At 39.6% G+C, this 13,869-nt stretch overlaps 1 protein-coding gene across 10 annotated transcripts in view; it reads left to right on the plus strand.

Annotated features, from left to right (window-relative positions):
- Positions 1 to 7,259: 7,259 nt before the first annotated feature.
- The window catches only part of ANKS1B (ankyrin repeat and sterile alpha motif domain containing 1B), a 1,022,908-nt gene continuing 1,016,298 nt past the window's right edge, over positions 7,260 to 13,869 (plus strand). For 6 of the 10 annotated variants that reach the window (XM_012787603.3, XM_012787606.3, XM_012787611.3 and 3 more), the window contains exon 1: positions 7,953 to 8,112. In XM_012787603.3, coding sequence (XP_012643057.1) covers positions 7,979 to 8,112 — 134 coding nt within the window. In that variant the 5' untranslated portion in view covers positions 7,953 to 7,978. Of the gene's footprint in view, positions 8,113 to 13,869 lie in introns of all 10 variants that reach the window. The other 4 variants (XM_020287904.2, XM_012787602.3, XM_012787604.3 and 1 more) reach the window with 2 other exon arrangements.

The following is a 13,869-nucleotide window of genomic DNA, read 5'->3' on the forward strand; positions in this document are numbered from 1 at the left end:
AGGACAAACAGGAACTTGGCATCTCTCTCTCATGTCTCCAATGTCAATGATGTGGGTGGCCTACAAACATCCGGCACCCATCACCATGGAGTACACATGCACCTGAACCAGCACTCATGGAGTCTGGAATAAGAGATATTGCAGGAGCTGGAAGAGCTATGAGTTTGGCTGCTGCCCTACAACAACAAAGTGAGACAGCTGATCAGTGACAAATGGTGTGAGCTCCAACAGTGCTTGGCCACCCTACATCACCTTGCAGAGTGTGATGGCACTATTTCACCTCTGCCTTCCAAATACCATGAGAATTTCTTTTGTGGCCAACCCTAACATGGCACCATAAAGAGAAAGGAGCTTTGGGAAACTTAGCTCCAGCATGGTAATGTGACACAGTACAAAAACACCACACCTATAATTGTGCCTTATTACAATGTTTAAGTATACTTTGAATATAAGAATTTATTTTCTAAAATTTTGGTTAATGTGATCAACCTTTTAAATTATTTCTATAAATATATTGTCCTAAACAGTTTAAAGTAATTTTATGAAGCTCTTGGTTTAAGAATCAATTGTTTTATGTTTTTTTTACTATAAAAAGTAGTGTTAATCTTGTCTGTGTTGAAACACACTTGCCATATGCTGGTCCATTCACCCACGTAAGCCAATTCCTTTGAATATTTTTGCAATGTTTTTGAATTTTTTGTTCTGCATCCAAACAAATGGAAGGCATTATTTTCTGTATGTGGTTTATAAATTGATGAAAAGATTTGAGATGATTACAGCAATGCCAACTCAACCATATTATGTACAGTGTTCTTTTTATTTTAAAAAATCCCAGAACATGGTCCCCATACAAATCCTCTCCTTTAGTGTTAGAAACAGCTATTCAGATTTAACCAGAAAGAGGTTTAATGTTTAATTTTCAAAACATAGTATATTATTAGCATTTTATCAAATTATATTTCATATTTCCTAGTGAGGATCAATGTATATTGTTTAAGTTCTCAACACAATTCCCTGGTGTTATTTAATTTATTTACTTAATTCCTTGACTATATTCCCATGATTTTCCTTGTCTCTGATTCTTTCTATGATGTTAGCAGCAGAGTGACAAAATGGAGTGACCATGATTTGATGGTTTCAGCAAGAGGTCCGCTGGTGAAAACAGATCATACATCTCCCAACCACCATCCATTCCTTCCTTCCTCTCAACACACACACACACACACACACACACACATACACACATACACACACACTCACACACACACTGAAGAGTTTAAATAGCAGAGTTAACATTAGTTATAAACTATTACAAATTAATAAACATTAAATCCACTGCTTTTATTCTGCCTTCTCTCTTGTCATTTCCTTTCTTGTCTCAATTAATGCATATAAATAACATTGTTAATGAATATAAACATTCTGTTTTTGTAATATATCCTCTATGTATTTCCTTTTACCAGCAATTTGATAAAAATGAGGTTCTGGAATGGTTTTCCATTTGGATCATTTGGAGAAAAAATGTCTTTTAGGGCTTTCTGATGTTGTTTTCCAAAACATAGTGCTGATTACATATAATAGATATGACTGTAGTATAATAAGATTAAAAAAGGCATTTGGTTGGAAATCTCTGACACTAGCTTCTTCTACTTCTCTACCAAAATGGACACTACACTACTAATTTTATTTATTATCTATTCCCCATTCACACGGTACTTTTATCAAATCTTTTTCTGAAGTTTCAAGGATATGCTTATATGTTCCATGAATACAAAAAAGCTCAGTAAAAGAACTGGAATATAGACCTCGAGAAAAGGTCTTTCTTGAGATATAGGAGAACTAAAGAGGATTTGCTGATGGAAAGGTCCCAGTCTGCTGAGGTTTAGGTGGGAGAGATGCCTTAGGGGGAGCAATTTGATTCTGCTCCCCGTCCTTGTGTCTAAACAATCAGGCCAAGCAAAGAAGCAGCATCCCCAAAGGGGCTTTGGAATAAGCCACTCTTAAATCTGTAGGCTTATGGCCCATGGGTCAAATCCTATCCACAGTCTATATGGGCAATGAACTAAGAATGGTTTTTGTATTTTTAAATGGTTAAAAAAAATCAAAAGAAGAATATTTTGTAACACACGAAAATTATGCAAAATTCAAATTTCAGTATCCATAAATAAAATTTTATTGGATCACAGTCACACTCATTCATTTAAATATTGCCTATGGCTTTGTTCGTGCTACTAATGGCAGAGTTGAGTAGTACGAGAGAGAAGGTGAGACCCACAAAGTTGAAAACATTTACTATCTGGCCTTCTACAGAGTGCTTACTGACGCCTGCTGCAGGAAATGGACAGGAGCAAGAAGGAGGAAGATTAGAATTAGTCCTTGAGGGAGCTCTGTTAAGATGCCAAAATGTGTTCTTGTGCCATCTCCGTGGCTCCTCTGAGAAACTGTGTGATAGGTTTATCAGGATTCTAGGTATTTTCCTCACTGAAAAATAAAAAGAGATGGTGAAAAATTATGTTTTGGAATTTTGGGTAGATTCTCTAGGTGAGAAAAATAGTTTGAAGGGGAGACAATACTACATTTTTCAGCTGGCCAGGTGTGGGGACACCCATGGGGCACACAGGCTTGCAAAAGTGGTACTGTGTAGGCAGAGTGGTTCTGAGAGAGTTAAGGCTGGAGTCAGCAGGCTGGTGATGGAATGCCGTGCACTGTGATGTTCCTGGGGGAACGCTTATTCCTCCTCGCTGACTTTCCCTAGGGAAGAGGAAACTTCTGCTCCTCTTTCCAAGAGGGAGCTGTATGGCAGTGAACACCGCTGCTTTCTTTCCTACTTGTATCCATTGGGATCACTTCATCAGGGGGGTGGGGCAACTTTGCTTTCAAAACAAGATACAGTTTCAACTGTGGTGTTCTTTCTCTGATCTTGATCACTAAGCAGGGCAGGGGGCTTTCTTCTGCTTCCCACCTCAAGATGGTGAGCATACCTGGATTAGGGCCTGTTTGAGCATGCTTTCTAAAGGCAGCCCTGAGTTTGTTTGACCTCTGTGGAAAGCAATATGGAGATACCTCAAGGCGATGCGAGTAGATCTACCATTTGGTCCAGCAGTTCCACTACTGGGCATCTACCCAAAAGAACGAAAGTCACTTTATGAAAAAGACACCTGCACTCGAATGTTTATAGCAGCACAATTCACAATTGCAAAGCTATGGAGGCAACCCAAGTGCCTATCAATTCATGAGTGGATTAATAAAATGTGGTATATGTATACCATGGAGTACTACTCAGCTTTGAGAGACAATGGTGATATAGCACCTCTTGTATATTCCTGGATACAGCTGGAACCCATTCTACTAAGTGAAGTATCTCAAGAATGGAGGGGCCAGCACCACATGTACTCACCAGCAAATTGATGTTAATGGATCAACACCTAAGTGGACATGTAGGAGTAATATTTATCGGGTGTTGGGAGGGTGGGAGGGGGGAGGAGGGGAAGGGGATATACAACCACAACGAGTAAGATGTGCAACGTTTGGGGGATGGACATGCTTGAAGCTCTTACTCGAGTGGGAAGGGGGGCATGGGCAATATAAGTAACCTTAACACTTGTACCCCCATAATACGCTAAAATAAAAAAAAAAAATAAAAAATAAAGGCAGCCCTGGAAACCTATCAATCTCTCCATTCCTCTGACTCCATTTGTGAGACAGGCTTTATTCTGGCTAGGTATATGAAGTCAGGTTTGCAGATCTAACTCTCCTCACAGGTAAGTCCCAAGGTGAACAATCACCAAGAAGTAGGGCTTAGTATCATTCTTAGTGTTTTTTGAGTAGGGATCCCTGTATTTTGTGGGCTATTAGGCACTTACTTGTCACAGTAATAAAGATGATATGCTAATGAAATACTCATTTGGTTTTTTATGTCTGTTTTCAGTTTGTTATGACTTGGAGAATATGGGTGATTGGCATTCTGTGGCCTTCAAGGGTTATGATGGTAAGTCTCCAGAAAAAACCCAGAACATTATGATACACGTGGTGTTTGTCCCCTCAGGAAGATGATGAGGAAAAGAGTTTGTGCCCAGTGGTCATGGGGAGAAGATCTTTAATGGAATGCAGGAAGCAAGAGCCTGGTGCTCTATCCAGATGTCTGGTGTCTTCATCTTCTGTAACTTAAAGCTGTTGACTTCCGTCCCACAGCTTGTCATATCCCCAGTGTCACAGAGTAACTTCAGAGCTTGAGGTGTAGAAAGTAGATATTTTCCAAACTCACTTCTTAAATCACAGGGTTATCCTAGCTTAGCTCTGTTGATAACTTCATGGTTTAAGACATTATCTTTTCCTCTTCCTCTTCCTCACTGCAAACAAAACTTGGTATATATATATCTAAGATTGATCTGGATTCATGTTTATTTCATTTCTTTTATGTTTCCAAATACTTTATTTTTTGCATACACTTCTATACTTGTTTTGTCTTTGCTTTACTTCCCATTTCTAGTCCCTTCTTTTATTAATCAACCCCAAGAGGAGTGACTTGCAATATGTGTATATTAGAGCAATAATTCTGAACTTGCCAAAAAGTATCTGGAATTAGATTTGTATATATCAGAATTTAAAATAAGGGATTCAGAGGTTCTGTAGGAATTATATCTACCTCATAGTGTTAATGTCACGATTAAATAAAATGAGACAAAGAAAAGAATCTAGATCATTCCTGGCATAAAATATGCACTTACTACTATGATTAATACTGTCTATTGAGAGTAGTAAATATTAAAACCTGGAAAAAAACAGAATAGAAATCTCAAATTATCTCCATACTTATTTTCTAGCTTTAATTATACATATGACTGAATGGACTAAGACCACATTTTATCACAGGCATAGAATATTAGGGCTGGAAGGACCAGGGGAGATCATCAGACATAACTTCTTCATTTTATATACGTGCAAACTAAGATTGAGATTGTGTAATAATTGGTTCCCAAGATTTTCTAGCTCATTTCATTATTCACAGATGCAAAACATCTTGAAGAAATATGGATATTCATTCGTCCTCTTTAGATTTTTGGAAGAATGTTTTCACTTATAATTTGCGTATCAGTTTCCATGCAGCCAAATCCTTTATCTTTAACAAAAAGCTATGAGGTAACTAAAAACAAAGAGTTTGGAGTTGAAAAATTGGCTTTGAGTATCATATGTCAGTAGAGTGCCTGGAACTATGGAACTGATTCTTAGAGTAAATTATTACTAATGGTTTTCCCATTGGGGGTTGCATGATTCTGATAAAGATGACTCAGGAGCCTCTAGTCACTAACTCATCCATGATTAAATGTTGCTCCTGAAAATGGTAGGTGACTTTTAGCTCTGACCAATTGAATACTTGGGAAAGGTGTATTTTGTTTAGGTTTTGGTTAAGCTGTTGACTTACATTCTATAGCCTATTATATGTGCTTTTTTTTTTTTTTTTTTTTTTTTTTTTTTAAGACAGAGTCTCTCTCTGTCTCCTGCGCTAGAATACTGTGGTGTCACCATAGCTCACTGGAAGGTCAAAATCCTGGGCTCAAGCGATCCTCCTGCCTCAGCCTCCAGAATAGCTGGGACTATAGGTAGGCATGTGCCACCACGCTCAGCTAATTTTTTTCTACTCTCTCTCTCTCTCTCTTTTTTTTTAAGTAGAGGAGGAATCTCACTTTTGCTCAGGCTGGTCTTGAACTCCTGAGCTCAAGCAATCCTCCTGCTTTGGTCTTCTAGAGTGCTAGGATTACAGGTGTGAGCCACCATGCCCAGCCCTGTGCTATTTTCACAATGAATTTGATGGCTCCTTATCTCTTATTTCTTTTACTGGTATGCTTGTCCCATTATATCAGGGGTCATATTATTTCATATGTAATATCTTACTAAAACAGATTCTAAAAGAAAAACAAAAACACCCCACACTAGCTCAAAAGCTACATACTTCAGGAAACCAATGAGTAGCCATAATTTACCTAATACTTTGCATCATTCAAATGAAATCCCAGAAAACTGAATTCCATAAAAGACATTTTAATATACTTTTATTTATCTCTGAATGTCTTTTGAGTTGGTCTTCCAGTTATTTACTTAAAATCTTTGCTTACAGCAGGCAGTGCCAGATTTGAGTCTTGACTCAGTTACTTTCCAGCTGCATGATTTGGGGTAATCAGCTTCCTAAATGGTGCCTATCTCATGGGATTGTTGTGAGGGTTAATTGTGATAACATATGGAAAGCACTTAGCAGAGTGTCTGGTGTGTGGTGATTGCTCATCCCATGTCTGTGATTATTATCTGTCCATTTCATTTTTCCATGGGGGCAGAAAGGTGTATTGGGAAGAGCATGGGGTCTGGTGTGAGTTAGTTCTGGGGTCCTTTAGTTCTGAGTCAGCTACTTACTCTGTGTGGCATCTTGACAAATTTAACCCTTTGAGCCCTATTTCCTCATTTCTAAAATGGATATACTATAAACATATCCAGTTCACTGGGTTGTTGTAAGCAAAGTGACTATCATGGCCCTCTCCTACCAATCTATTATCAACAAGTTAACACTTACGAATTCTGTTCCAAGGACAAGGCAAAGTACAAGGTGTGACATGAAGTTTTAAAAGAAAATAAACGCGTGTTCTTCATCATGGGCAAGGAGAGCATCTAACAAAATCATGCCAACCAAGCACAATGACTAGCTGATGATACATGCAAATTAAAGTGGATCTCTAATCCATGCCCATTTATATTTTTCGAGTGTGGATGTGGAGAAATTTTCAATGAGAGCCTTTTTCCTGGTGTTTTTACAAGTCAGCAGCTCTCCAAAGCCCAACTAAAATACAGGCTGATTAGAGACCCTAGAAAACTGGAACAGTTACAAACTGCTCAGTGGCCAGTGCCACAGAAACTAGGATAAAACCAGCCTCTTTTTCCTAACCAAGGGCAGAGATCTCAGCCTCTCTGGGGTGGTAAAGCAGGAGGGCGAGATGCTGGTCTCAAGTTGCCTGCGCTCGGATGGCAGCGGCGCAAAGGGCCCCCTCCCAGCGCCCCCAGCCTCGCCATCCCCGTCATGGAGGATTTTCCTTGAGCGTCGTGACCGACCCGAGGCGTGGCGCCGGCCGGCCGGGCCGAGGAGTGGAGGCGGCCCGGGGAACTCCGGTCCTCACACGGTTAAACCTCTGCCAAGGAGACTGGAGGAGGGGGGTCCCCGCCCACGAGAGCGGAGATAACCCCGTGCCGGCGCCCCGCCCCGCGCCCGGCCCCCTCCCCCGCCCAGCAGGGGACGGGCCGCGGGCTGCACCTGCCGGCGCGCACACGCCCCCCGCGCGCCAGGCCTCGCGGCCGCCGCCGCCCCCCGCACGCCACGCGCCCGCTGCGGCTCGCCCGCACCGCCCTGCCCCTGCGCGGGCCACGGCCGCCCGGGCCGCCGCCGCCGCCGCCGCCGCCGCGCTCCTCCCCGCCGCGGGCCGCGGGCGCCGCCTCCGCGTAACCGCCGGGCCGGCCGGGCGCGGAAGCCGAGGCCAGCCCGGGCCGGGCGCCAGGGCGCGCGGGCCGCTGTCGTGCGCTGCGCTCCGGCTCCCGCTCCCGCGAGGACGGTCTCTGCCTCCTCCTCCCGCGACCTCCTCAGTCCTCAGCACCCTCCTCCCGCTCCTCAAAAGCACCCCCGAGTCCCCACCCCCTCACGCCCCACCCGCGGGAACGAGGCCTCGGGAATTCAGGGGAGTGGCTGTGGGGGCGCGTCGCGGCGCCCAGCTCGGCCAGCCCCTCTTCCAAGACATGGTCTGATCCCCATTGTAAAAGCTGCGCCCCGAAGAGGAGGAGAGAGTGGCGCTCCCGGCTTGGGGCTGCGGGGATCTCTTCGTGCTGAAGCTCTGGCATTATTTTAGGGTGGGGCGAGGAGGGCCCTGGATTTTGGGGAGTAGGGGTGGGCGGGGAGGAGGACCCGAGGGGGGAAAGGACTCTGTGGGGGAGTCGGTGAGAGACTATGGGGAAGGACCAGGAGCTGCTGGAAGCTGCTCGCACTGGAAATGTGGCTTTGGTGGAGAAACTCCTGTCTGGCAGGAAAGGAGGGATCCTGGGCGGTGGATCCGGCCCCCTGCCCCTGTCTAATCTGCTAAGGTAAGGTCGGGCACCAGCTCCGGGGATGGCACACCTCGTTATGCATTGTGATGGATATACGTCCTCCTCCTCACGGTTATTGCACCTGGTGGCTGCCAGCGATTCATTCTTAAATTAGGTAGGAAAACAGACTGTGTGTATGGAGAGGAGGCATGAGCCTCCCAGTCAGACTGATGCCTTAGATTCTTTGAGTAATTTTAAAATAGCCTTCCATCAATGCGTCAGTAAGCTACTTTTCTGTGAGCTTGTGGTGCAGAACTTGTACATGTACTAGTGTTGTTTGAAGAAAATCGGCGTTCCACCCGCTTTCCATCAATGTTGATTATATATTTGCAGCTTCAAACCCAGCCTTTTTTTTTTTTTTGGTCTATTTAAATGAAATTGGCAGAGAAGCTGTTGCGCGCATGCAATTACCCTGCAAAAGCCACAGCCTTTGGTTGCTGCTACCTTCTCTTGCAGAAAGCATTCGCTGTCCTGTGGGTTATGATCCCACAAAATGAAGAAAGTGAACCTTCTGATGAGGTGTCATCAGTACAGGATGTGTGTAAAACTTGATGAGGCAGGTGAGGCACCCCTAGCAGTACTTTCAGTTATCTGGACATAGCTGAGTGAAACTTGGTTATTATATCTCAGGATGAAGGACGCCAGGTCCGGATTGGGATAGTGTGTATGGATTATAGTAGAGGCCTTTAAATGTGAAGATGTTGCAGGTGAGACTAATATTGCTTGGAGACTCTCTCCAAGATGACATTTTAAAAAATGTCAAGGTCTTTATTCAGCAGGCAGTACCTTGGAAATAACAGGGTTGATTTGCATATTTGAGAAACTATTAACTTAAAAGTTGAATTGATGGACAAATGAAATCAACAGGGAGGAAGGAAGCCTGCAGAGTATTCACTAGATAAAATTCAAGGAAGGCTCTTTAGTTTCTAAAATCATGGCCATTCAATTTATCCTGGATATTTTTGGAGGCATCAATCATCATTCATATCTTCATCTTAAAACATCTCTTAGACAACTCAACTGTACTTGTAAAAAATTTTAAAAGCCCAAGTGATTTTTTTGGTTTTTAAAAACTTTCCGTGCTATCTTTGACAAGTGCTTAATACAAACTTTTGTGTGATGACATTGTGTTCTTTATACAAGTTCTCATAGGTTGTAGTGGTCAGACAATGTAATTAATTACAGTACTGGCTAATAGGGAAAAATGAAAAGTTCTTGTTATACTGAAATAAATTTAGTTAGAAAACAGTTGATGAGATTTAAAAAAGCTTCATATGTTATGGATACTCATTGAGAGTGACATTTTATTGGAATGATAGTTCACTTCCGAACAATGAATATTTATGAGACATTTTTTCAGTAGGTCTTAGAGAAGATGACTCTTGTGTGTACTCCTTTGTAAATAATTTTCACTTTCAAACACAAATGGACAATGTGTGCATATTTCAGATTACAGCTCTAATAATTGCCCTTATTCAGGCAATTTATATGAAAGCAGTTTGTCTAGTTATAGGTTTTTTGTTTTTTTTTTTGGAGATAAGAGTCTTGCTCTGTTGCTCTGGGCTAGATTGTCATGGCATCAGTCTAGCTCACTGGAACCTCAAACTGCTGAGCTCAAGTGACCCTCCTGCCTCAGCCTCCTGAGTAGCTGGGACTACAGGCATGTGCCACCATGCCCGGATAATTTTTCTACTTTTAGTAGAGACAGGGTCTCACTCTTGCTCAGGCTGGTCTTGAACTCCTGAGCTTAAGCAGTCCTCCCGCCTTGGCCCCCAAGAGTGCTAGGATTACAGGCATGAGCTGTTGTGCCTGGCCTAGTCACAGTTTAAAGTTACAAATAAAATAAAAATATTTGCCAGTGGATCCATCAGTTACAAAAATGGCTAAAAACTTATATGCTGAAAGAGGTTTCTCAAAATAAACTACATTTTTTGAAAAACAGTAAAGAATTCTTTGAGAACAGTGAGAACTTCAGTTAATTTTATTGAGATAATATTTTAAAACGACTATTTTGTGACAGAACTCAAAGGCAAACATCTTTTAAATACTCCTTTCCCAGTTATGTCATTTTTTAAAAAAAAGAATAGATGTCAAATTTTAGGAATAGAATACCAACTATTTAATATTAGTAAACACTAGATAAAGTATCAAAAGTGTGACCCACAACATACATCTTGAATAAGAGGTTTTGTTTTTTACTGGTTTTGTTGGAGGTAGCAGTAGTAGCTCTACAACAAAAATTCACATAGAAAAGAATAAAACTAAAATAACATATGTTCATTAGAGTAGTTTGAACCAAGTTGTAAAAATCACAAAACCAATAACCTTTAAACTTGCATTTATCTCATGCTGAATAAACAGTGTCTTTGAAAATTGCATTCTTTGGGTTCTCCTTTGCATAAAATGAAATTCCTAAGAAGGCACATTTTATTTAGTTGTGACTTTATTGCACAAATGATTGTCTTCAGAAGTTTATTTACAGGAAAATGGAAAATGTGCCCCCTCCATCAAACATAATGATACTTTGAAACTTTTTAATATTTTGGAATGAATTATAGAATAGGTTTGGCACTTTTTTCCCACTTACTTTATTACTTATGTTGTATAATAAATGGTGTCAGACCCTGTGCTAAATGCTTGCGTGTATTAATTCCATCTCATTCACTTATATCAACCTTAAGAGTTCCATCCTTATTTCACAGATGATGGACTAAAGAGATACGAGGATTAAGAACTTGCCTAAGGTCACATAATTAGTGATTTGAAATTCTGTTATTCAGATTTTCTTTACCACATCTGAAGTCTTATTCATTGAATCTATTTTATTCACAAAAGTTTATGGTACATGGTTAATTTAGATAGTCCAATCTGAAGATTTTTTTGCTATAAATAATAACTTCATTAAAAAATCCTTACATTTTGGTATTTTTTTTCTAATTTAAAAAATCTCATGACTGCCCTTTGAGGGTTTACTAGCCAAGAACCTTTCTGAAGATGGTTTTGATTACTTATTATCTACTAAGTGAGCAGTAGCTATGTGATGGGGAATTAGGTATGCTTGAGTGACACTGCAATTTTCAGCAAAAGAAAGAATGCCCTTGAATAAATATAAAAACCTCTCTAAGTCTCACTATCCTTTTCTATAGAATGGAAATAGTAATAGCACCTATCATATGGCATTGTTGTAAGGATTCAATGAGGTACAAAGTAATGAATGCAAGGCATTTAGCATATAGGTGTTCATCATTAGTGTTATTATTTCTCATTCAGCTCTAGTTGACTCTAGTTCTTAAGGACTTAATTACTAAAGATTTGCTTCATATTGTACTGGGAGTAAATTTCCTTAGTAAGTTTTCATTAGAATTATAGAATCTTCAAATAGAAAGGGGCCTTTCATTCAACTTCTTACCTAGTGCAGGAATTTCCTCTCTGTATCACCCTTTACCAGTTAGTTATTTCTGCCCTGTTCAATCCTTCAATTTTTTATTGAGCTAAAATCTACCTCCCTATAACATCCAGCAATCGGGACTAGATTGGCTATATAAGTCAATATAAAGTAGTCTAATTCATCTGTCAGGACAGTTCTTCAGGCATATGTATTTAGTTATATTATTTTCTTAAAATCTTTTTTTCATGTAAAAACTATCCATTAGCCTTTTGTGTGGCTATAGAGCATAGGTGTTAAGAACTTAAGTGTTCATCCTCTTCATACTCTCTTTTTCCTGCTTTGCATATTCTCAAATTTTGCAATGACCATCTTATTAATAAAATATAGTGACTAGTATAGAAATGAACAAAATTCACTACATGTTGCTTGACCAAAGTAGAATATACTGGGGCTTGATATATTGTTGAATAAAAACTAAAACAATAACAGATTAAAAAACAGCATTTATAGTATCATCTTCTTTTTGTAAGAAACATATGTGTGAACATTTATAGTGTGCATTAAGAAGTCTGAAATGATAAAACACCAAAATGAAGATAGTATTCATCTTTGAGAGATGGAGTTGTGGGTGGTCTTTATTTTCCTTTTCCTTATTTGCATTTTCCAGTGTTCTACAGTGAACAGATACTTAATTAAAATATTAATAGCTGCTATTGAAACACGATACAATGAAATTATTTTCTCCTTATTATTGATTTAAGACTTACCTACAGATCAGCATTTTCTGAGCCCTGTAATAGAGTTGGCTCACACCGAGCATACAGTCAATTAAAACTTCCAGATATTTTTTTCCAGTGTAAAGCCATGATACCCCTACCTGGCATATGTAAAAGCATTGGCTGAACTTAAATTATTTCTATTACATTTCATCTTATTTATTTTAACCTGTATTTATAATCTGTCCAGGTCTTTATGACTCTTGAGTCCAGATTTCAGCATATCAACTTCTCTGCATTATCTGAAGATATAATAAGCGTGTTTTCTGTAACTGGAATTCAACAACCAATGCTACATCCCTAAAGAACCTCTGTTCAGCTTAGAATAAATTTAAAAGTGGCAATCCTATTCCTATTAACATTGAAGCCACATGAAAGAACTATCAGTCAGTCAGCTACTTCTCTCTACTATACCTGTGAGAACATTGTGAGGTATTTTATCCATTGCCTTTCTAAATTCATGCTTTGTTTATGTTTATGGCATCCCTTTGATCTGTCTGTCCCTTTAGTAGTAAGTCTATAAATTCCACCCAACTCGGGCTGCTTTCTTGCAGCTTGTTTCTGGTCATGAGCCATTGGTAATTTCTAGTGTTGATGAAAATTCTTTCTATACTGTCGCATCTCATTCTTCCAGGTCTGCATACTTACACTCATTTAAAGCGGCTTAGTGTCCCTTATGATCTCTGTCTGTTTGCAGCTTCAATAATCTCTTGAAATTATTTGTTTATCCTTTCTGGTTTGAAAATGGTTTTCAGTAGGGACGGTAGAAACAAAAATATTATAATAGGAAGAATCAGGTCCTTGGCATTGTTAGATATAATAGAACATTCTCATGTGATCTAAAACTATCCACAGTTTTACTCTTTCCAAATTTAAGAATAAATTAGTGAACCTCACTTCTTTTTTTCAAACTTAGCTAAAAGAGACATTAACATTTTTTCTGGACAAGGTTATATTTCTCTTTCATGTACATTTACAGGTAGGTCCCTCACTGTCCCCTCACATCCTTAAAAAAACCTGAGCTCATCAGGGCACTCAAATTGAGTTGCCTCCCTCTTTTTCTTCCTCCAGATGATAGATGAAATTTCATTTTATTTACCTTATATCTTTCATGAGACAGCTGCACAATCTTTTCTTTCTTTGTTTTGTTCTAAACAAAAATAATTTCCATTTGAATTGTGCATTAAATTAATAATTTTTTTACTGAGGCTGGGATTGAGAATTATTTGTATTTTAGTAAAGCAATAACAGTGTATTAATGCCTCAAATTTACTTGATTTTTTTAATGCCCCAAAGAGTCGAGTACTATATAAGGTCTATTTAGTAAATTCTTGTGAGACATAAAGAATCCAGTTCTTAAAATCCCCATGTGAAAAACGAGATCGATAACAGGTGGAGGAAAATAATCATCTGGTCACCAAAGACATAAAAAGCGGAGAACTTATAATTTTTCAGATTCAGGATTTAGTTCACCAAGTTTTTGGTGATGAGTACAAGGAGATAAAAGGCAACTAGGACGTATGGTACTTTCCACAACTATTTGGGATATTGTGATTATTGGGACTCTGATATAAGAAATGTACTTTCAGG

Source organism: Microcebus murinus, chromosome 10 (genome assembly GCF_040939455.1).
Source record: "Microcebus murinus isolate Inina chromosome 10, M.murinus_Inina_mat1.0, whole genome shotgun sequence".
Taxonomy (NCBI): Eukaryota; Metazoa; Chordata; class Mammalia; order Primates; family Cheirogaleidae; genus Microcebus; species Microcebus murinus.